This window comes from Pogoniulus pusillus, chromosome 7 (assembly GCF_015220805.1).
Source record: "Pogoniulus pusillus isolate bPogPus1 chromosome 7, bPogPus1.pri, whole genome shotgun sequence".
NCBI lineage: Eukaryota > Metazoa > Chordata > Aves > Piciformes > Lybiidae > Pogoniulus > Pogoniulus pusillus.
The window spans coordinates 36,263,431-36,286,241 of NC_087270.1; the positions used below are offsets into that span (position 1 = coordinate 36,263,431).

General features: G+C 46.1%; 2 protein-coding genes across 2 annotated transcripts in view; one reads left to right on the top strand and one right to left on the bottom strand.

The window, feature by feature from the left end:
• On the bottom strand, positions 1-18,569 carry GPN1 (GPN-loop GTPase 1). The gene is made up of 14 exons (XM_064146457.1): positions 18,453-18,569; positions 18,252-18,345; positions 16,344-16,383; positions 14,070-14,136; positions 12,970-13,007; positions 12,342-12,420; positions 12,148-12,242; positions 9,452-9,497; positions 8,287-8,433; positions 4,876-4,958; positions 3,747-3,786; positions 1,991-2,081; positions 1,011-1,124; positions 1-441 (listed from the first exon to the last, which is right to left on the bottom strand). The coding sequence occupies exons 1-14, from the start codon at positions 18,567-18,569 to the stop codon at positions 353-355; spliced, it is 1,140 nt and encodes a 379-aa protein (XP_064002527.1). The 3' UTR covers positions 1-352.
• The window catches only part of ZNF512 (zinc finger protein 512), a 20,072-nt gene continuing 15,796 nt past the window's right edge, over positions 18,536-22,811 (top strand). Inside the window, 2 exon segments of the mRNA XM_064146456.1 lie at positions 18,536-18,685; positions 22,710-22,768. Coding sequence (XP_064002526.1) covers positions 18,536-18,685; positions 22,710-22,768 — 209 coding nt within the window.

Below are 22,811 nucleotides of genomic sequence, written 5' to 3' on the forward strand. Positions count from 1 at the left end.
TTTGTCAGTACATAAAATACATTTAATGAGTCCCAAACCATCAAACACTAGACTGATGGAGAGTTCACTTACATCCTGGCTGTAACAGATACCTGTCTGCACAAAGTGAACAGACTGCACTTTGGAAACCAGAAGGTTTCTTCAGCTTTAGGAATTCACAGTGGCAGATGACCAAATGCAGAGTCAGTTGGATACGAGACCTTCCAACTCTTATGACCAACCATTACTGCAGGAAGAAAGACATATCAGAGGAAGCTGTTCAGATAGAAGACTTCATGCGTGGTTCCAGGGAAGTTCCTTTACTTTTAACACTGTTACTGGAGATTCCAAACTGTCTCTCTTTCTGAAGGTGTCATTCATTTGGTTTGCTTCTCTGGTATTTCATCCGTGTCTCTTGCATGAAGTTTCTGAAGGCTGGTTCTTCATGACTCTCCTCAGTAACTGGGGGGGGAAATAAAGCAGCACTGTTTCAGCACTTGTTCTACTTTTGTTACTGAAGAAAGCTAGTCAGGGCAACACATACAATCTGCTTGATCTTCAGCTGCATTACAGTGCTAAAATAGTAAGTGATACTACAAGTCAGTGGAACAGGGATAGAATGAGGATGACAGCTGCAAACTATGCAAGAGAAAAGTCATACACTAAGAACTCAGAAAACTCTTCCAAGACCAGGAGTCACAGGAGGAAGGAAGAGAGCCAGGATCAGAAACTGTTAAGGCCAAAAAGATGATGAATCATACTGTGCATTAATCAGGTTCAGAGGTTGCTGCATGCTCCAAGCATAACATGTTTTACACCTATTTAAATAGCTACTTGAATAGAAAATTTACAACTGAACTCCCACAAAGATTGCAGTGATAGCAGCTGGAGTTCTGCCACAGATTAAGACACCTCTAGGTGACTGAATGTTTGCTTTTTTTCCAAGTTAGAATCCTGTTAATGAAACACAGAGGAAACTTCCTGATTAGACAGGCAGCTTTTAAACCAGATCAGATACTTCAGTCCCTCACCTTCATGGTCAATGTCATCAGTATCACTCTCTCTCTCTTCTTCTTCTTCTTCATCAAGAGTTCCTCGTGTTAGGATCAGCTCAGAGGGACCCATTGCAGAAGCATCATCAGACCCTTGGAGGGAACAAATGGCTATACACAGAACAGTACATGCTAACACCTACATTAGTTCCTGCCCTGACAATGTCCATTGTCACATCAGCACAGCAACTAATGTCCCCTCTAAAGGGATAGAAACTGCCTCTGGATTCCAAAGAAACAAGACAGACTGCATCAGAACCATGCCCAGCCTCATATATGGCAACAGCTAACCAACAGCATAGCTTTCTCATAGGATCAAACAGGTTGGAAGAGACCTCCAAGACCATCCAGTCCAACCTAGCACCCAGCCCTATCCAGTGAACTAGACCATGGCACTAAGTGCCTCAGCCAGACTTTTCTTGAACACCTCCAGGGACAGCGACTTCACCACCTCCCTTGGGCAGCCCATTCCAATGCCAGTCACTCTCTCTGGCAAGAACTTCTCCCTAACATCCAGCCTAGACCTCCTCCAGCACAACTTGAGACTGTGTCCCCTTGTTCTATTGCTGCTTGCCTGGCAGAAGAGACCAACCCCTACCTGGTTACAGCCTCCCTTCAGGTAGTTGTAGACAGCAATGAGGTCACCCCTGAGCCTCCTCTTCTCCAGGCTGAACACCCCCCAGCTCCCTCCACTTTGACTATTTCACTTTTTCTGCAGTATTTAATTACTTTAGCACATCTCCTGTTTATGCAGCAGAGTTTCTTCCTCTCATGCCTGCGTCCGAGAGGTAGAGGAGCTAAGTCTGACCCAACCCACAGGAACGAGAGCCCCACTCCTCGTTCCTAGTAGCAAGTGCTTTCACACTCTTGCTGTGGAGACAGAACACCAACTGCATCACTTCCCAAGGCAGACTCTTTAGACAACTTCTGCAAAAAAATTAATCTTCCTAGTAAGGTACCTGCAAGGGTGTTGCCCTGCACACACACATCACCCATGTCCTTCCACAAGTGTTCCAGCTGCTCTCTCTTCTGTTTATTTTGAGCTTGCTCCTGCAGACACAAAATTATATTTGGCTTCTGATACATCTAAACGATCAGAAGAGTAACCTCATCTCATACAGGCAGTCTGTCCCTAATCAGAAAGCAGAAGTCAATGAGCAGGTCCTAAATTAGAACGAGGGTTACAGACAGCTTTTGTATAAATATGAAAAGCAACATGATGGACTTCAGGAACACCTTCAATAGCATCAGGAAGCCAAACTTGGTGAAGTTGTGTCCCTTTGGACAGATGGGACTCAGAGATCTCTGAGCAGAGCCGCTGATTCTGGCACTGCAGTTCAGTCTTTGCTAATAACTAAGTCAAAAGAATACATCTCACAGGTGCAGAGAGGTACAGATATTCTCAACAGATCACTTTGGAAAGTGATTTTTAAAAACATCTGTATCCTGAATGGAAGATACAAGAATCTTCCCCAGCTATTATCTCACAATTTGCCCACACATATTAGCACTGAAACAGTGAACAACATCTTTCACAAAACAACTTTGTTTTTATGAAGATGTGCTCCATCAAATTTAAGGAAGAAAGGCAGACACTGACCTTCAGGACAGGAGTTTTTGCACACCGAGTATAACTACTAAATGCCAGGTTAGATCCTTCCATCACAGGGCGAGTTCATAGAATAGAATCGAGCAGGTTGGAAGAGACCTCCAAGATCATCCAGTCCAACCTAGCACCCAGCCCTAGCCAATAAACCAGACCATGGCACTAAGTGCCTCAACCAGGCCGTTCTTGAACACCTCCAGGAGAGATGACTCCAGCACCTCCCTGGGCAGCTGCCAACAACTTCCTCCTAAACCCCTGTTTATGACTGAGTCATCCTTGCAGCCCTCCAAGAGGCTTTTGTCATTTGCCAGGAGCACAGAGCAATCCAGAGCCAGGGCTGATTTCCATGAAATCCCTCCCCTTAGTGGAAAGGACACAGAGAGAGTGATTTGCCATTGGAATGGGCTGTCCAGGGAGGTGGAGTTGCCGTCCCTGGAGGTGTTCAGGAAAAGACTGGATAGGGCACTTAGTGCCATGGTGTATAGGGTTAACACTCCTGGGGGAGTAACCCTGAACCTGACCCTAGGGGTCTTGGCCCCTCCCCAGGGGTGGGCCACACTCCAGGTGATGGTTAGCCCACTCCCCCCCACTTCCTGTGGTATAAAAGAGACAGGCACTTTCCTGCTTCTGGGTCTTTTTTCTCTCTCTCTCTCACTTCGCTCCCTCTTCTTAGGTGCATTGGTCGAGATTCAAACCTGAGTCTCCTGCATGGCAGGTGAGAATTCTACCACTGAGGCAAAGTTCCTGTCTCTTTTATACCACAGGAAGTGGGGGGGAGTGGGCTAACCATCACCTGGAGTGTGGCCCACCCCTGGGGAGGGGCCAAGACCCCTAGGGTCAGGTTCAGGGTTACTCCCCCAGGAGTGTTAACCCTATACACATGGTTTAGTTGATTGGCTAGGGCTGGGGGATAGGTTGGACTGGATGATCTTGGAGGTCTCTTCCAACCTGGTGGATTCTATGGTTCTATGATGGACTCAATCCCCTGGTCCAAATCATCAATAAAGACATTGAACTGGACTGGGCCCAGCACTGATCCTTGGGGAACACCACTATTGACAGCTGCCTTGTGACCCCAGGACACACTGCACAGGTGTACAACTACTCACCAATGTTTTCCTCAGGCGCTCGTATTCTGGACGATATTCTCTGAGAAGAAAAAGGAAAGGTGCATGCAGCCTGAACTGATTGGTGATTTGTATTAAGGGTGTTCTTACAGCCTTGTTCTACCCCTAAAATGTATTCTCTAGGCTCTCATGTTTGAGAGAGATTTCAGAAAGACTGATGCTATGTTTGACCCAGATTTGGATTCTGCAATCACTGGATGCAAAATAAGTGAACAGAGTTCATTAAAACAGCAAATGCTTCTGGACCTGTCTTGTTGCATAAGGAATTACACTAGCTTCAACACTTACAGTGATGGAGGATCCATCTCTGGGCAACCTGCTTCAGTGGCTCAGCACTCTCATCATAAAGGGTTTCGTTCTCACATCCAGTCTAAACCTGCCCTCTTTCAACTTAGAAATGTTGTCCCTTCTCCTGCTACTATAGGCCTTGGTAATAAGTCTTGTCTCCATCCTTCATACAGGCCCCCTTTAAATACTGAACTGCCACAATTAGGTCTCCCTGGAGTCTTCTCTTCTGGCTGAACAACCCCAACTCTCTCAGCCTGTCCTCACAGCAGAGGGGTCCCAGTCCTTGGATCATTTCTGTTGCTTCTTCTGGACCCACTCCAATAGTTCTATGTGCCTCCTGTGTTAAGGACCCCAGAGCTGAACCCAGCACTGCAGGTGGGGTCTCCCCAACATGGAACAGAAGTGCAGAATCTTCTCCCTTGACCTGCTGCCCATGCTGCTTGGGAAAGAGCCCAGGAACCTCACCATTCTGGGCTGAGGATGCACATAAATTAAATCTTTAGGGGTTTGTTACCCAGGCAGCTACCCCAGAGTAATTTTTAGGTTTAGTAAAATTCCCCAGCACCTCCAGAGAGCACAGAGAGATATTGCAAGGGGTAGGGGTGGAAATTAACAAATAATACCCTGTCCAGATTTCTCCCAGGCCCATCACAGGAGAGTCATCAAACTATCAAAGACCCATCTCAATAAGCCTGGAGGAAACCAGAAGCACAGTGACCTTGGCTTTGAGAAGTGAGCATTCCTTCAAATCAAAGGAGTGGGCACATGAACTGGTAGCTTCAGCAAGTATTCAAGGGGTCAGGAACAAAAGGTATCACCTTACCTCTCATATTCATCTACCGCTTTAGCAAGCTGAACAAAAAAATCATCCAGTCCTGTGCCAAGCACTGCAGAAACACCAACCACCTGTAAGAGAAAACCACAGCCCACAGCTAAAGAACTAAGCTTTTAGGTAGCTCTTGGATGATCAGAGCTGGAAAGACCAAGTGGTACCTTAAGAAAATAAACCCAACAACAATCAAACACTAAGTTAAAAAACAGAGGAATGTAATGATGCTAATTTAATCATCACAGTGAGACAAGGCTATGCAGTTACACTTTCTCCACCTGCTGTCAGTGTTTCCTCTATCTGAGTTTTGCCTGTGGGGGCTTTTTCATTTGGGTAGGTTTTGGGAGGTTTTTTGTTAGTTTGGTTTGTCTGTCCTTTTTTTCTCTCTTGCCTTCTCTCTCTCACTTACTTTAGCCAAGAACCTGGATTTTCCTGTCTGTTTTACAAATTTTACCAGGACAGCCAAGGAGGAGCAACAGGAGAGCCAATGGCATCTTGGTCTGCATCAGGAACAGTGTGGCCAGTAGGACAAGGGAGGTTATTCTTCCCCTGTACTCAACACTGGTCAGGCCACACCTTGAGTGCTGTGTCCAGTTCTGGGCCCCTCAATTCAAGAGAGATGTTGAGGTGCTGGAAGGTGTCCAGAGAAAGGCAACAAGGCTGGTGAAAGGCCTGGAACATAAACCCTACGAGGAGAGGCTGAGGGAGCTGGGGTTGTTTAGCCTAGAGAAGAGGAGGCTCAGGGGTGACCTCATTGCTGTCTACAACTACCTGAAGGGACACTGTAGCCGGGTGGGGGGTGGCCTCTTCTCCCCAAGCAACCAACAATAGAACAAGGGGACACAGTCTCAAGTTGTGCCAGGGAAAGTATAGGCTGGATGTTAGGAGGAAGTTCTTCACAGAGAGAGTGATTGGCATTGTAATGGGCTGCCCAGGGAGGTGGTGGAGGCACCGTCCCTGGAGGTGTTCAAGAAAAGACTGGATGAGGCACTTAGTGCCATGGTCTAGTTGACTGGATACGGCTGGGTGCTAGGTTGGACTGGATGATCTTGGAGGTCTCTTCCAACCTGGTTGATTCTATGATACTCTAAGATACTCTAGTTAAAACCCTGGTTCTGTGCCCATCCTTGTACCTCCAATCTCAATACCCCACAAAACAATGATTGGACATGATGAGAAGAGGCAATTCAAAAGAAAGATCTGGTCCTGCTTCTGTTTACCTGGCTACTGTTACTAAGTTCTCATTCCCAACCTAGTATTAAGTGGTTAGTATAACTACTACAGTATCAGAGTCCAAGAATTAAGGAGCCAACCTTTTGCTTCTGAAGCTCTAGTACTCTGCATCTAGCTGAAGCACATTGTAAAGGTACCCAGTCCAACCCCCACAACAGCAGGAGATGGAGAATGTAACCAGTTGCTATGGCAATACATTCAAAATGCACATCTGCTTCTAATTTGAACTCGTCTGTCATTACACTTCTGGCCATTGGCTCTGCTTTAGAGCAATTATCTAAATATACCTTTAATTAAGACTATTACTAGCCAGTGCTTGGTGACTAATCTTACATCTGCTAATGAAAATTCTCCCTCTTTTCCATAAAACAGAGGGTCTTAATTGCACACATTCAAATAGCAGACCTTCCAACACATCCTTGCATTGTATCAATAGCACAGCAAACATACAGGCAAGCATTAATCCAGACACTGTACCAATACATAAACATTTGCACTTTCATTGCCCTTCTGAAGCACAAGCTTCCTTCTACTCTATAATCCTCTATACATGTCCATTTCCCCAGACTAGCACTCTAACAGATACACATTAACAGCTGATTAGCAGATAAAGGCCAGGAAGTACATTAGTCCTGTATGTGACTGCTGGTTTGAGACTCACTGAAATATTTTACTGAGAGAAATTAAATCTTTAGCTGTGAGAAGAAAGAAGAAAAACATCAGTAACCTGTATCACCATTCTTCTGCTGAGAAACACAACTAGTCAAAATATAGATAAGATGGTCACTTGACACACACACTGCTCAGCTCTCACTTCAGGCTGTGCCTTCTTTCTGGTGGTCTGCTCTCTGGCTGATTCTGCCTTTAACTCTCTAATCCACCTAACCCCTTTTTCCTCTATTCTCCTTGTCATCTTTTTTTGACATCTCACCTCAGATCTCCAGATTTATCACACAAGATGTATGTGGGTCGATCTGGTTCTTTCTGAAGGGAGGGAAAGAGGGAGAGGGAAGGGGGCTTGGGTCAGGAGCCCTCCTGGGGACTCTGTTTCTGGGAGGGGTATTGTGTTTCTATGTTACTTTTAATTTGCATATAACTGTATAGGTATCTGCTTGGACATTGTGCTAAGCTGTAAATATAGCTTCATTCCTTAATTTCCAGCAGTCTGACTCTAGTCTGGGTGATTTTCTTAAGTGTGGGGGTGGCAGGTAACACCCATACCATCACAATGGCATCACTACAGTCCATTCTGAAATGTTCCAAAAAGGGCTTTTATTTAGGCTAAATTATCATTATCTGTATGAATGGAATCACTTCTTCATTTCCATTGACTTTTTTTTAGCTATCCATAAAGCCATTTGCTTGCTGTTCCTTAAGTGCCCTTTTGGCACAGACTATGGGAACAATAACATCCTGCAGTGTATAGTGTCTTAAGAACCTGAATGGATTTGTCCTTTCAAAACTGGTAAATGGAAAAAAACCCAACCTTTTTCTTGTCAGCAAATGTGCAGTGTTTATTATGGATTTTTAGGTTCTTTCCTTTCTTCCTACGCAGTAAAACTGCCCAACTATACTCGACACTTTCAGAACAAGGACAATTACCCAAGATGGGAAACACTGCAACACAGAACATTACTTCTTACCAGCCTTCCCTAGCCACCTTCTGATGATGAACTGCAATTCAGTAGAAAATGACTCAGGCTGCCACTCAGTGTGACAAGCAATGGAAGTTACATTACATTCAGAAGGGCAGCACAAAGCCCTTTTTATAGATCAGAATGGCTGAGGCAGAAAGATACCTCTGGAGATAATGCAGTCCAACCTCTCCTCCTCAAAAAGCAGGATTAACAAAACAGGCTGGTCAAGATCTTCTCCGTGTATGTTTTGACTATCTCTGAGGATGGAGACTCCACGATTTCTCTGGAACATCTGTTCCAGTGTTCAATCAATTACAGTAATCCTTTCTTCCTCTTCTGTTTATAAACAACATCCTGTATTTCACTTCATGTCCATTACATCTTGCCGTTTCACTGGGCAGCACTGAAAAGATCCTGCCTCTGTTTTCCCCACACCCTCCTATGGTTTATTTATACATATCAATATCCTCCTTGAACATTTTCTTCTCTAGGCCTTTGTGAGAGGTAGTGAAAAAACAATTAGAAGGATTCTTACCTTCAGTGAACTGTAAAATTCATCCAGCACTAAACTCATGGAACGAGTCAAGTTGCTGACATAGGATGTCTCTTGATTCAGGGCATCCTGAAATGTCTCAAAGTCCTGCATCCACTCAACTGCAAAACTGTGGTCTATGATGTCAGTCTGGAAGGAGAAAAGAAATTTTTCAGAAGTAATAATGATAGATTCTTAGAATTAGGCTGTGAAGTGGACAAACAAAAACTTTCCGGTTTAAACGTACTTTCAAAATGCTGGCCTTTTAAGAAATACTTAGCCCTGTTCTGAAGTCCTCCAAGCCCTGTTCACTATGTGAATACAGAAAGAGAAGACAACCACCTGCTCCTAGTTTTAAGAAGGCCTGTTTAAGAAAACAATGAAGTCTAAAGACTTCTGTGGCTTACTGGAAAGGAGGATGCAAAACCTGCATATTGTATAGAAGAGTTTAAGCTGTAAACATTAGATCATGTGACTGAAGCCAGACAAGAACAGTCCTTATTAAAGACCTCATCCCTTCTTGACTGGCTTGAGTGTCAGTGGGGAGTGAGCCACTGCTACCTGCTGCATACTAAGATGCATGTAAAACAGATCTACCTGAAGTAAAATCCATTTAAAAGAAGCAGCTGGGCTTTGATGTGAAGTTACTATCTCAGTGCAGGACAATGAACACAAGCAGAAGAGATGGTTCTATCATTATTAGTTGTTCTGAAGAAGCAGGGGATTGTAAAAGCAATTCAGTAATTAAGTTTGCCCTTACATTACAAAATTAAGTTTCCTTAAAGCCAAGGGTTAAGGTGCAAAAATGTTCAAATGGTCAATATCATCTCCCTGGAGGTGTTCAAGAAAAGCCTGGATGAGGCACTTTGTGCCAGGTCTAGTTGATTGGATAGGGCTGGGTGATAGATTGGACTGGATGATCTTGGAGGTCTCTTCCAACCTGGCTGAATCTATGATCTATAACATGAACATTTGGGTGGACTGCCCATCCCTGTGCATTTGTACACCAGACCAAGGAACCCTTCTGGATATGGTTTCAGCCTCCAGTTCCATCCATGCCTCTCTTTTCTACGGAGTCTATTATTGCAGTAAGACAAAGACACTACAGCAAAGCAATCCAAACAGAATAATGTTCCAGCAGGACACCAAAACCACAGCTTTAACTTACTTTGTTCATGACAACAATGAAAGGCAGCTTTGTCTTGTACAGGATACTGGGGAGGAACAAAAAAAGAGAAGAAAAAAAACAAACAAATACAACCCTATTAAAAAGCAGACTAAATTTCACTAGACAAATTAAGCATTAGGCAGATAAGATTTGTGTGAAACTGAACATACTTGAGTTCAAAAGGTAATTATTTTCCTCCACATCATTTGGAAGTAATTTCCATGCAGACCTTGATTACTACAGCTGAACAAAATATGCCCAGTTATTTTTGACTGCTATTTTCTATGATTCTCAGATCATGGTGTTTTATTCTAATTATACTGACTCAAACTGAGTCAAATTATTTGTGAACTAAGCAATCAATTCAAGTAACTCAAGTACAAACTAAAACTACCCTGAATCATAAGCATACATATAATTTCATCATATATATTCTAAAAGCTTTTGCTCAACACTGTCAGAAAATGCAGCACATAATAAAAATAGGATCATAGAATGGTTGAGGTTGGAAGGGACCTCAAAGCTCAGCCAGTTCCAATCCCCTGTCATAGGCAGGGACACCTCCAACTAGAACAGGTTGCTCAAGGCCTCATCCAACCTGGCCTGGAACACCTCCATGGAGGGAGCAGCCTCAACCTCCCTGGGCAACCTGTGCCAGTGTCTCACCATCCTCACTGGAAAGATCTCTTTCCTAAGATCTAGTTTGAATATCCCCTTTGGCAATTTAAACCCATTGCCCCTCATTCTGTCATTACAAGACCCTGAAAATAGTCCCTCCCCAGCCTTCCTGCAGGGCCCCTTCAGATACTGGAAGGCCACTACAAGCCTTCTCCTCTCCAGGATGAAGATCCACAACTCTTGTAGCCTGTCCTCATAGCAGAGCTGCTGCAGCCCTCTGATCATCTTCGTGGCCCTCCTCTGGACTCGCTCTAACAGTTCCATGTCCTTCTTTTGTTGGGGGCTCCAGAACTGCACACAGTACTCCAGGTGGAGTCTCAGGACAGCAGAGTAAAGGGGCAGAATCCCTTCCCTTGCCCTGCTGGCCACACTTCTCTTGATACAGCCCAACACATAGTTGCTGTCTGGGCTGCATTCACACTGCCAGCTCATGTTGTGCTTTTCATCAATCCAGACCCCCAGGGCCTTCTCCTCAGGGCTGCTCTCAGCCATTCACCACCCAGCCTGTATCTGTGCTTGGGATTGCACCAACCCCAGTGCAGGACCTTACTCTTGGCCTTAATGAATTTTGTGAGGTTGGCCTGGGCCCACCTCTTCAGCCTGTCCATGTCCCTCTGGATGGCATCCCTGCCCTCTAGCAAGTTAACTGTGCCACACAGCTTGGTGTCACCTTCAGACTTGCTGAGGGTGCACTGATTCCTCTGTCCATATCAGTGACAAAGATGTTAAACAGCACTGGACCCAGCACTGACCCAAGGGACTCCACTTGTCACTGGTCTCCAGGTGGACATTGTGCTGTTGATCATCAAAATATGTTTGACATACTCCTGTCACAGTGACACAGATTTTGACATTGGCAGGTTTTATGAAAACCTTTTACCAAACTTTACCATGGATTAGCATAGCTTTAGATATGTTCATCTGGTATCCAATCCCTGGTCTAACATGACAGAAAACAGGTAAGTCCATGTATGAGGAGGCAGACAATAAATCAAGAGCTCTATGCTATGGTGAGCTCCAAATAAATCTTGAAGAATCGCTGGAAGTGTCAAGAATATTTTTTTTTAAATAGAATATTATGTGCTTACAAAAAAGGAGCTTAAACTAGGCTGCCTTGGATAGATGAATTTATAAGCAACAGCTAATGTGTTGGGTGTGATGTAACTAGCCCTCTAAGCCACACTAAGGTCTCATGGATTATTTAGTGCTTTCAGTGGGAGTTTTGAGCCAGTGGTATCCAGATATCCATTGGCAGCTAAATCCTTTTGCTTATCCAATAGAAAAACCAGCAAGACAGAATAACTAAAACAGCAGATTATGTGGATGCACATGTGTGGAGACATATGAATGTGTGTCTGCAGCCCAGAAACCAACTCTCTCTTGGGCTGCATCCCTTGTAGCATAGCCAGCAGGTTGAAGGAAGGGATTCTTAATTTCTGCTCTGGTGAAATGCCACCTGCATCTGTGGCCAGCACTGGAATCCTCAGCACTGAGGTGACATAGACCTGTTGGATTGTGTCCAAAGATAGCCACAATGATCCAAGGGCTTGAACCCTCTGCTTCAAGGACAGGTTGAGAGAGGTGGGGTTGTTCAGCCCAGAGAAGAAAAGGTTCCAGGGAGAATTTCAGTACATAAATAGGATTTATAAGAAAGACAGAGACAGACTTTTCACCAAGGCTGCAGTGACAGGACAAGGAACAAGTTCTAAACTAAAGGAAGGTAGGTTTGAACTGGACATAAGAAATAAATATTTCACAATGAGAGTGCTGAGGCACTTGAGCAGGTTGCCCAGAGAAGCTCTGGATGCCCCACAACTGGAAGTGTTCAAGGTCAAGTTGGACAGGGCTTTAAGCAAACTGGTCTAGTTGAAGATGTCCCTTCCCCTGGCAGAGGAGGTTAGGCCTGATGATCTTTGAGGGTCCTTTCCAACCCAAACCATTCCATGATTCCCCTCCAAACTAAGTATCAAAGAGACAGAGCAATCAAAGCAGATGACTCCAGATTCAGCTTTTCTTACCTGCAGGCATACAGCATGTTGGACATAAAGGTGATAGGGTTAGTACTGCGAGAGGTGTCCATCACATAAACAACAACTGAAGGAAAAGAGGAAGCCTGGAAACACAAAGTAGAAGATACTTTAGTTAGAAGTACATGGTCTTCAACAGGCACTTTTGTCACACAGCCTCACTGTGAAGTCACACAGCCACTTACCAAGGCTTCTGTTATGATGGTTCCTGATGCTGACCAGGTGAATACCTCAATTTGCCCTGGTGTGTCAATAATAACATACCTGGTAAGAAATCACCACCGACAAACAATAAGGCAAAATTAGTTAAGCACAAGGTCTTGCTCTGGCTAATTAAAACAAGCACATAATGGTAAACCACACAATTATTCTGACACTGATGAGAAAAGCTTCTCCAATACAGCAACAAGACTCATGGGCATGCCTGAAAAATTCCTGTGTGAATTTTGTAACTAAGAAGCAAGTATTCTCTTCAGATTCTATTAAAGTTGAAGGCTTCAATTTGACAGACACTTAGTACTGCAAACTCTTCAGAAGAAAAAATAATTACTGCCTATTTGAACAGAGCATGAGAAAAAAAATGACAGTCTAAAAGCAGGCAAGAAATGCAGAACTGGAATCAGCTGACATTTCTGTGACACGTCTGACGAAAGCTTAGTTTATCGGTTCTAATTCTATGCCCTTGTCCACACAAAATTTATAGCAAGGACAAAAAAAAAAACAACTAGAAAATATGCAGAAAACCTTTTAAGGATTACACATGGTTTTCCCACATTGATCCCTGAAACACAGACCTGGGCAGAATGTACTCACTTGGATGCATTTTGTCTTTTTTCAATAAACTTCATCACCTGGTTGAAAAAGTAGCAGATGTTGCATTTAAGCTCACAACAGAAAGCTTTCATTATCATTTCATACAAGAAACTGCATTAACTTGCAGAGCTGCTTCTAGAAGTAGCATATGTTGCATTTAGACTCACAACAGAAAGCTTTCATTATCATTTCATACAAGAAACTGCATTACCTTGCAGAGCTGCTTCTAGAAGTGACACCATAGTGTCTGGGCTGCACTTACACTGCAGGCTCATGTTGAGCATTTCATCAATCCAGACCCCCAGGGCCTTCTCCTCAGGGCTGCTCTCAGCCATTCACCACCCAGCCTGTATCTGTGCTTGGGACTGCATCAACCCCAGTGCAGGACCTTACACTTGGCCTTGTTGAATTTTGTGAGGTTGGCCTGGGCCCACCTCTTCAGCCTGTCCAGGTCCCTCTGGATGGCATCCCTGCCCTCTAGCAAGTCAACTGTGCCACACAGCTTGGTGTCACCTTGAGTACTGTGTTCAGTTCTAGGCCCCCCAGTTTAAGAGAGACATTGAGATGCTTGAGCGTGTCCAGAGAAGGGCTGGTGAGAGGCCTTGAGCACAGCCCTACGAGGAGAGGCTGAGGGAGCTGGGATTGGTTAGCCTGGAGAAGAGGAGGCCCAGGGGTGACCTTATTGCTGTCTACAACTACCTGAAGGGTGGTTGTGGCCAGGGGGAGGTTGCTCTCTTCTCTCAGGTGGCCAGCACCAGAACGAGAGGACACAGCCTCAGGCTACGCCAGGGGAAATTTAGGCTGGAGGTGAGGAGAAAGTTCTTCACTGAGAGAGTCATTGGACACTGGAATGGGCTGCCCGGGGAGGTGGTGGAGTCGCCGTCCCTGGGGCTGTTCAAGGCAGGATTGGACGTGGCACTTGGTGCCATGGTCTGGCCTTGAGCTCTGTGGTAAAGGGCTGGACTTGATGATCTGTGAGGTCTCTTCTAACATTGATGATACTGTGATACTGTGACTCCTGCAACTCCAAACACACAATCCCACCTTAGTCTTCCAGCAAAGGGTTTGTAGTACAGTATTAGAGAGGAACCACCTCGTACCTGATCAAATCTTGTAGCAAAGAGATTGAGAGAGGTCACAATTCCACCGTTTGGGCCCAGCCCATATCTGGACGCTTCATTTAGGAAAGATGATTATTCAGAGCACAGAGGGCTGCTTCTTCAGTGCTGGCAACAGCTGGCCACATACAATGCACACCAAACACCTTGCACCAAGAGACAACACCCCTTACACAAAATTAGTAAGTGATGCAGTAGTGTTCTGTCTCTTGTGACTGACAGTAGGAAAAGAGGCTGTGCCATGGCATCCTCCTGCCATTATTCCAGCATTACCACTCCGGACAAAGAGAAGATATACCTGTGTGTATATCTTCCACGATGATTTAAAGCACACAATTTAAGAATACCCTGAATGCACTTGATTTTAACAATTTATGCTCAAAAAAAAGATAATGAAAAGATTTTCTGCACAAAGAGATTTTAGCCTAATTTAAATGGCACTGGGAATGAATGCTGAAAAGATAGTTCAAGTGTGAGCTTAATGGTAAACATTTCAAAATCCTTTTTAATGCAAACCTTCCTATTAGTCTGTTATTTAATTTCTTCCAAAAGATATCCTGGGGTGTATTAAGAATGTGTCCAGCAGATCAAGGGACATTCTCTTCCCCCTCTACTCATCTTGAATACTGTGTTCAGTTTTGGGCTCCCCAGTTTAAGAGGGACAGGGATCTGCTGGAGAGGGTCCAGCAGAGAGCTACAAGGATGCTGAGGAGGCTGGATGTCATGGCTGATGACGAGAGACCTGGGGCTGTTTAGTCTGGAGAAGAGAAGACTGAGAGAGGATTTAATAAATGTTCATAAACATCTGAGGGCTGGGCAGGAAGAGGAGGACAGGCTCTGCTCACTTGCTCCCTGGGATAGGACAAGGAGCAATGGGTGTAAGCTGCAGCACAGGAGGTTCCACCTCAACAAAAGGGAGAGCTTCTTTAGTGTAAAGGTCACAGAGCACTGGAACAGGCTCCCCAGAGAGGTTGTGGAGTTTCCTTGTCTGGAGACTTTCAAAGCCTGTCTGGAGGCGTTCCTGTGTGATCTGTGCTAGATTGTGTGGTCCTGCTCTGGCTCGATGATCTCCTTGGGTGCCTTCCAACCCCTAACATCCTGTGATCCTGTGCTCCTGATATCCAAACAGCAGGCCAGGCATGCTCCTTAAGCACTACTTCAGGAGATGCTGTAACTCCAGCAATGGCAAACAAACACAGTAAAGAAAAATCACACATCTACACACCAAACTGAAATTTGTATTTGGGTGTTTTGCTGGTAACTCCAAATCAGACAAGAACCCTAATCCGGAATCCAACTCTCTATCATCTTTATTCTTTCTGAAATATTAAACATGAGTCACATTACCAAGTCCAACCCAACAACTACAACTGTGTATTTGTTTGTAATAAATAAAAGTAGACATGTTATACCAGGGGAAAAAGGCTGCTGGCTTCCACAGAGGAAGATACAACCTCTTTGAAAGAATATGTGCTAGTTTGAAGATGGAATATTTTGGTGAGAAGAATTATAGATTATAGGTTGTGAAAAGGAAACAGTGGTGATGTCTACTGCACTCATAGGCTTGCTGAGATGTATAAAATCAGGAACACAAACATAGATAACACAGTTGCTGTGTGTCTCTGGCTGCCTGCACTCTTTTCCCTAACCTGCTGTCTGTGTAACTAATCCTTCTGTTTTCTAACCCCCTGACCAATCTTCCAAACTCACCCTGAACGTAAGGCAAAGCCTGGGATAAGGTAGAGGGATGGAAAAGAGGTGGAAGGGTGGTTGGGAACCACTCCTGGGGCCTATGGTTTCTGGGAGGGCTGTTGTGTTTCTGTATTTCTTTTTAACTTGTATATAACTGTATATATTTGTGTATATATGCCTGTATATTGTGCTAAGCTGTAAATATAAGGCTTCATTCTTAATTTCCAGCTCAGCTGAGCCTAGTCTGAGTGATTTCGTAAGAGTGAGGGGGAAGGTAACACCCAAACCATCACAGAGTAACAGGAAAAAGTACTTGAGACAAAGTACCTATTATTTGTAAAAACATATTATTAGGCAGACTCACTTTCAGCATAGGATAAAACAACCTAGGGAGCACCAAGTCTTGCAGAATGTACTTCTAACCTCACCAGACATCTCTAGTGAAAAACTTAGACCTTCACACGACATTCTGCATCACTTCAATCCCCAATGTCTCCTGCCCCCTGCATTGTGGTGTGTACAAGTTACAGACTGTTACCATTATCTAGACAAAAAAAAGGATACTGTTTCATGACTTCTTTGTACTTCACAGTGTCCCTGATATCTAGAGGAGGAAGACATATAAATACCGTTAGGATATCAATTATAACTACCTGAAGGGAAGTTGTAGCCAGGTCTCTTCTCCCAGGCAACCAGCAACAGAACAAGAGACAGTCTCAACTTGTGCCAGGGAAGGTATGGAGTGGATAGTAGGAGGAAGTTTGTCACAGAGAGAGTGATTTACCATTGGAATGGGCTGCCCAGGGAGGTGGTGGAGTCACCGTCCCTGGAGGTGTTCAAGAAAAGACTGGATGAGGCACTTAGTGCCATGGTCTAGTGGATTGGATAGGGCTGGGTGATAGGTTGGAACGGATGATCTTGGAGATCTCTTCCAACATGGTTGATTCTACAAAATATTCCTCTCCATCAATTTGCTGATAGGTGAAAGCTGCTCTTAATGTCTTCCTCTGTCTCATTAACAGATCTAGCACCAGCAGGAAAACATCTCTCAAGTAGAATAAACAAGATCCAACAGATCAGCTATGCAGTCATGTACATGAAACACAATTTAATCACCTGAGACACCACCAGGTAGTTAGCAATAACTGCTTCATCAGAATTTTATTGTCAGATGATCAGTTACCAAAGAACAGACACCTAACTGTATTATTAGAGATGAAACACTGGAACAGATACTCTGCTTACTCATCTGACATGTGAGTATCCACACTGCCTTTTTTGTCCTCTGCAGATGCAGGCTGACCCACTTCATAAAAAGTCTGATCCAGGACCTTCACAAACCTAATGACTGGAAAGCCCTTTAGAATGGCTAAACCCAAGATCTGTTTTGTTGTTAAGGTCTTTTCTCTAAAATTCATGTCATTTACAGTGCTCTGAAGAAGTCATTTGGTGGCACAAATGGTTCTGCACGTAGGAAACTAGATGAAATCTATTTATACGTTCACTGCTGACAAGGATGGAAAAAAAGCCACAAGAATCCAAGCACAAATCCTACCAGATGATGGAAAAATGTGTACAAACCTGGTAGAAGAACAGCTTTGGTCCTAAAAATTCACGTCAAAGACTTGTAGCAGAAAGGAGTTAACTTTTAAAACTCGAATTCATTCAATAGATTCATAGAATCGTCTTGGGATTGAAGATCATCTAGTTCCACCCTCCCTACCATGGACAGGGACACCTTCCACTACAACAGGCTGTTCAAGGCCTCATCCAGCCTGGCCTCGAACACCTCCAGAGAGGGAGCATCCACGACCTCCCTGGGCAACTTGTTCCAGTGTTTCACCACGCTCACTTTAAAGCATTTCTTCCCAATATAGTCTACACGTAGTCTGAATCCTCCCTCCCCAAGCTTAAATCCATTCCCTCTCACCCTATCGCTAAAAGCCCTGGCAAAAAAGTCCCTTCCTGGCTTTCCAGTAGGTCCCTTTCAGGCAGGGGAAAGCTGCTATAAGGCCTCTCCAAAGCCTTTAAGTCTGTCTTATGTTGGGACCTAGAGAATCATCACCATCATCATCACAGAATCAACCAGGTTGGAAGAGACCTTCAAGATCATCCAGTCCAACCTATCCCCCAGCCCTAGCCAGTCAACTAGACCATGGCACTGAGTTCCTCATGCAGTCTTGAACACCTCCAGGGACGGTGCCTCCACCACCTCCCTGGGCAGCCCTTTCCAATGCCAATCACTCTCTCTGTGAGGAACCTTAAACAGCCGATAAGCAACCCAGCCAAACACTTCGCTTACACTCCCACCCTTGCCCCGCTTCCCGGAACACTGCAAAGCCGCACACCTGAACGGGTTGATTTATGGCACAGCAGGCTTCCTCCCTGCCGCGGCTCTCCCCGGCCCGGGACCTCCTCCTCCTCCTCCTCCCTTCCCCACACCGCCCTTCCCGGGGCTCGGCCAGGACTCACCGATGTTGGCGGGAAAGGGCAGGTCGTGCACAGCGGGATCCAAGTTGATCACGTACGGAGGACAGCGCTGCCCGTGCAGGTGTGCCGTGAGGCGCTACGGGGACACGAAGAGGCGTCAGGCCCCGCCGAATACGGGATAGAGCCCGCAGACCGGCAACTACACACAGCAACCCCGCCTCGCCCCCCTCCACCGCGCCTCACCTGCACGAAGGTGGTCTTCCCGGAGCCCGCCATGCCCAGCACCAGCACGCACACCGGGGCAGCCGCCGGCGGCGTTCCGCTCGATGCCGTTGCTACCGCTGCTGCCGCCGCCGCCATCTTCCCAGCAGCCTCTTGTCCATCCGGGGCGCGGCGCGGCCGGCGGCGGGGCGGGCTCGGAGCGCCCGGCCATGATGCGGAAGGAGTCCCTGCGTTGTTCTGCTGCCACCGACCGAGTACGCGCCGCGGGCTCCCCACGCTGGGCAGCCCAGCCGGGGCCGGGGGGGCGAGCGGGAGGCATCCCTGCCTCCCTGCCGAGGGGGCTCGGGGGACACCGGAAGCGGGCGGACGCGGGCGGGCGGGCGCGCGGGCGGGCGCGCGGGCGGGCGGGGCGCGCGCTGACGTGGCGGTGGCCGCACCATGCGGGGCGGCGACAGCTCGGTGAGTGCCCGCGGCCCTCGCCACCGGCTGCCGCCCCGGGGCGAGGGGGCCGCGCGGGGCCGGAAGCCACCGCGAGATGGGCTCCGCCGTCGGGGTGTCGGGAGCGGCCCAGCGCTGGCGGCGCGGTCGCGGTGGGACCTGTGCTTCGCCATGGGGCCTCGCTGGGTTCGGGACTGGAGAGAGATGAGAGGGCACCCGGCCTAGCGCGGCCTGATTGGATGAGCGGCCGCGGCCCGCGCGGCGTCGGCTGGGCCCTCTTCCCGGGCGGGCGGCGAGAGGAGCCCGTGCCGGGGCGGCGGGAACGTCGGCTTCCGGTTTGGAGGCCTGCTCCTTTGACTGGCGGGGAGCGGCGGCGGGGCCCGCGGGAGAGCGGGCCCGGCATCTCCGCGGCTGAGGGCCGGGAGGGAGCTCCAGCAGCGCGCTGCTGGCCCCGGCGCCCAGCGTGCTGGAGCCCGAAGTCCATGAGGTAGCGGTGGTGAGGCCCCGGAGTAGGTTTTCCGGATAGGTTCTGGGTGCCTCTTCCCTGAAAGTGTTCGAGGCCAGGTTGGATAGAAAGAAGTTGTAACTACCTGATCTTTAGTGTTCCTTCCTGCCAAACCGTTCTATTATTTTTAAAGTATACAGGTAAGAAATGGGAACGTGAGACTGGAACAAGGAGTTCTTCAAAGGGTGCCGAGCCGCCAGCCTTGGGTGTTTCCTCTAGGGGACAGGGACTGTCGTGGCAGTATAGGACACTTGGTGCTTCCACTGGCATCCCTCCCCTGTAGCTGTAGGACTCACTCACTGGTAGTTACTTCATCAGTCTCCTGATCTCGGTGAGAGTTTGAACACCATCTTCCTAGGCATGTTGCTGTGGAGCATCCTGTTTCCAGCAGCAGCCGTGTCCCCGGGCCACAAGGAGCGGATATCCTGCAGTCCATAGGGAGGCAGAAATGGCCCCCTCACAAATGCAGTTTCTCCCTATTTTCAGGCTCTAGGCCAGTTTCTTTTTTTCCCTAACCTTTGCAAGGAAGTTGGCTTTTTTGTTTTCCTTATGCCTAGCCCTTGGATATTCCTGTTTACAGTAGGTCTCTGTTTTCTTAGTGGAAAATACACCGTGTGGACAGAAAAAAAAAACCCTTCAAAACATAAGCACCTTTTTCTTGAGGTGTTTAATTCATAATTGCTGTTGTCAGCTCAGGAATGAAGGCTGGACAGATCATTACTTTCCTATTTTATTTAATTGCAGGTCCCATCTGCACCATAAAAAAAAAAAAAAGTTCTAATCTTCATTTCATAGAATGCAAAACTTTAGTTCCAAAAAAAAAACAAACCCCCAATAGTCTTAAAACATATGCAGCATTTGGCAGTCATCCAAGTTCTTGTGATGCTAGATTAGGCCAGCTAATTGCAGCAGAATAATTGCCTGCCTCTTTGTTTTTATTGTTAAAACTTCACAGGCCTGTTTTTAGCTGCTTGCTCCTCTGTGAGGTTTTCTCCAGGTTTCTGATGTAGGGCATTCCCAAACACTGGTTTGTTTACGCTGCTGGATGTGTGTGAATCTGATAGGAGTTATCCAAACAGTGTTGCCCTTGCGGGGGCAAGCAGCAACCTGGTTCAGGAACGTGACGGTGACCAGTTCTTGGCCACTCGTGACCGTGGCTCACACACCGATGCGGTGGAGAAGAAATGGTGTTTGTTCATGTACAGTGCTGGGTTATATAGTGTGAAGATAAACATCATTTCCATCTGCTTACATCACTACTAAATATTATTGGTTATGGCAGTAAGGAGAGGGGCCCTTGGCTTTCCGTACATCCCATTATCTTCCGGATGCCAGACCCTAGCTGCCCACAAAACAGAAACAAGATAAGGTTGTGAAGTCATCAGTCAAGCAGCTGTGAGTTTCACTTCTGCTTTCCTGTCCTTTCCACACAAGAAGAGTGGGCTGGAGGTCCAAGTAGAGTCTGGTGTTGATATCAGTGTCTGCTACCTAGTCTTTCCTGGTAGACAGAGTGCCTCTCACTGACTTGGTGATCTGTGAGGTCTTTTCCAACCCTGATGATACTGTGATACTGTGAACTGCTGCTTGCTCCTACACATAAATTATATGGCAAGAGCATAAAAGGCAGGTTGAAGTTAAGGGTTTTTTGGTGAATTCTTTTTTAGTGGTGAATTCTTTTTGCCTTGAAGCTGCCTATTCCCTAGTTTTGATACAGTTTCTCATCACCTGCTGCTGACAGGTCATCACATTTGTGTGAATTCTTCAGATTTTTCCATATCTCTGTTTGCTGTTTGCCTTGGATAATGTGTAGCATTTTTGTTCTAATAACTGCAACACTTGATGGCATGATCTAGTTGACAATGTGTGTTGCATTTTTGTATGAAAGAGATAGGTATTTATAGGTTGGGATTCTTTTTTCTTTGTTCTTTTTCACCCCAGTTTCTTAGCCAGTTCTGGTATGTGACAAAATGCTGTCTCCATTCCTGAGTTGCAGTTTGGGTGTTTCATACACTTCTAATGGGCAATGATTTTCTAGTCTGTATAACAAAGTTTTGTCTTAGGTATCCTAATGAAGGACAACATTGATTCATTGCTAGTATCTTTCCAGTGGCGCCCAGAAACAGGACAAGGGGTCACAGGCACAAACTTTGACCCAGTTGTGAGAATGTTGAAGCACTGGACCAGGCTGCCCCAGACAGGGTGTGGAGTCTCTTTCTCTAGAGGGATTCCAAACCTGCCTAGATGGAATCATGGGCAACCTGGTGCGGGTGACCATGTGTTAGCTGGTGTGGGAGATTGTACTGGATGATCCCCAGGGGTTTCTTCCATCCTCATGCTGGGATTTGATGATGCTGTGATTTGAAAGAAGGTGACAAATGATTATCCACATGCTAGGAATAATGTACAGCACATGAGATTTTTCACCCTGACTTACAAATGTCAAATATTACAGCAGTATAAGAGGCAATAAGTGACAAAAATTTGTTGCTAAATAATAAGAATTCTGTGATGTGGATAAAGTGAGAATCTGGGCAGCTAGTGGAGCATGACATAGTAATTGAGATTTTTTTATTCTCTTGTAAAGAGGGTGTAAAAGACATTAGAGAGAACTTGGCATGGTAAATGCAAGAATTATTAAGACAAAGAAATAAATACTATGAAGAAAATTAGTTGGGATCTGAAATATTTGTCATCATGTGATAAGGCAGAAGCAGATACCACTGAATGAACTGGAGACAAAACATTTCTTCATGCCACAGTGCCAGGGGAATGGTTGCCTTCCATGTGGGGAGTGTAGAGGAGCTCATCCCAGTTCTGTTTCAGTGCTAATTGAGCTGCAGTTCAAGAGGTTAAACATGTCCTTGCTTCAGTATGAGGGTGGTGAGACTCTGGAATGGATTGTCCAGAGAGGTGGTTGAGGCCCGGTCCCTGGAGGTGTTGAAGGCCAGGCTGGATGGGGCTCTGTCCAGCCTGATCTAGGGTGGGGTGTCCCTGCCCATGGCAAGGGGGTTGGAACTAGAAGATCCTTGTGGTCCATTCCAACCCTGACTGATTCTGATTCTATTCTATGGAATGGGTGCTCTCCCTGGATGTGTTCAAGGCCAGGTTGTATGAGGTCTTGAGCAGCCAAGTGTAGTTGAGAGTCTTCCCTGCAATTGGCAGGGAGGTTGGATTAGATGATCTCTAAGGTCCTTTCCAACCTAAGCCGTTCAGATTCCTTGTTGCACAGCATGATGATTTCCTTTCCAGAGGGTGATAGGAAGTGGTGTTTAACTGAAAAACATGCAAAAAGAAGAGGAATTGCACTGCTAACATGATTGTTTCTGCTTTGTTAGGACACAAGGCCTGGACATCACAGAAAACAGATGGTCAAGAGGTCTCTGGGAAACAAAAAGTATGTGAATATTTCTTGTCTAGCTTTTGAGCAAAAAAAAGAA

What these genes read in the sequence shown, in the direction of transcription:
- GPN1 (XM_064146457.1), bottom strand. Translation starts at nt 18,569, where the DNA reads ATGGCGGCGGCGGCAGCAGCGGTAGCAACGGCATCGAGCGGAACGCCG. An exon ending in TCATTGTTGTCATGAACAAA is followed by an intron (nt 8,434 to 9,451) that starts GTAAGTTAAAGC and finishes TTCTCCTTCCAG; the next exon opens with ACTGACATCATAGACCACAG. An exon ending in AATTTTACAGTTCACTGAAG is followed by an intron (nt 4,959 to 8,286) that starts GTAAGAATCCTT and finishes TTTCTCTTACAG; the next exon opens with GTGGTTGGTGTTTCTGCAGT.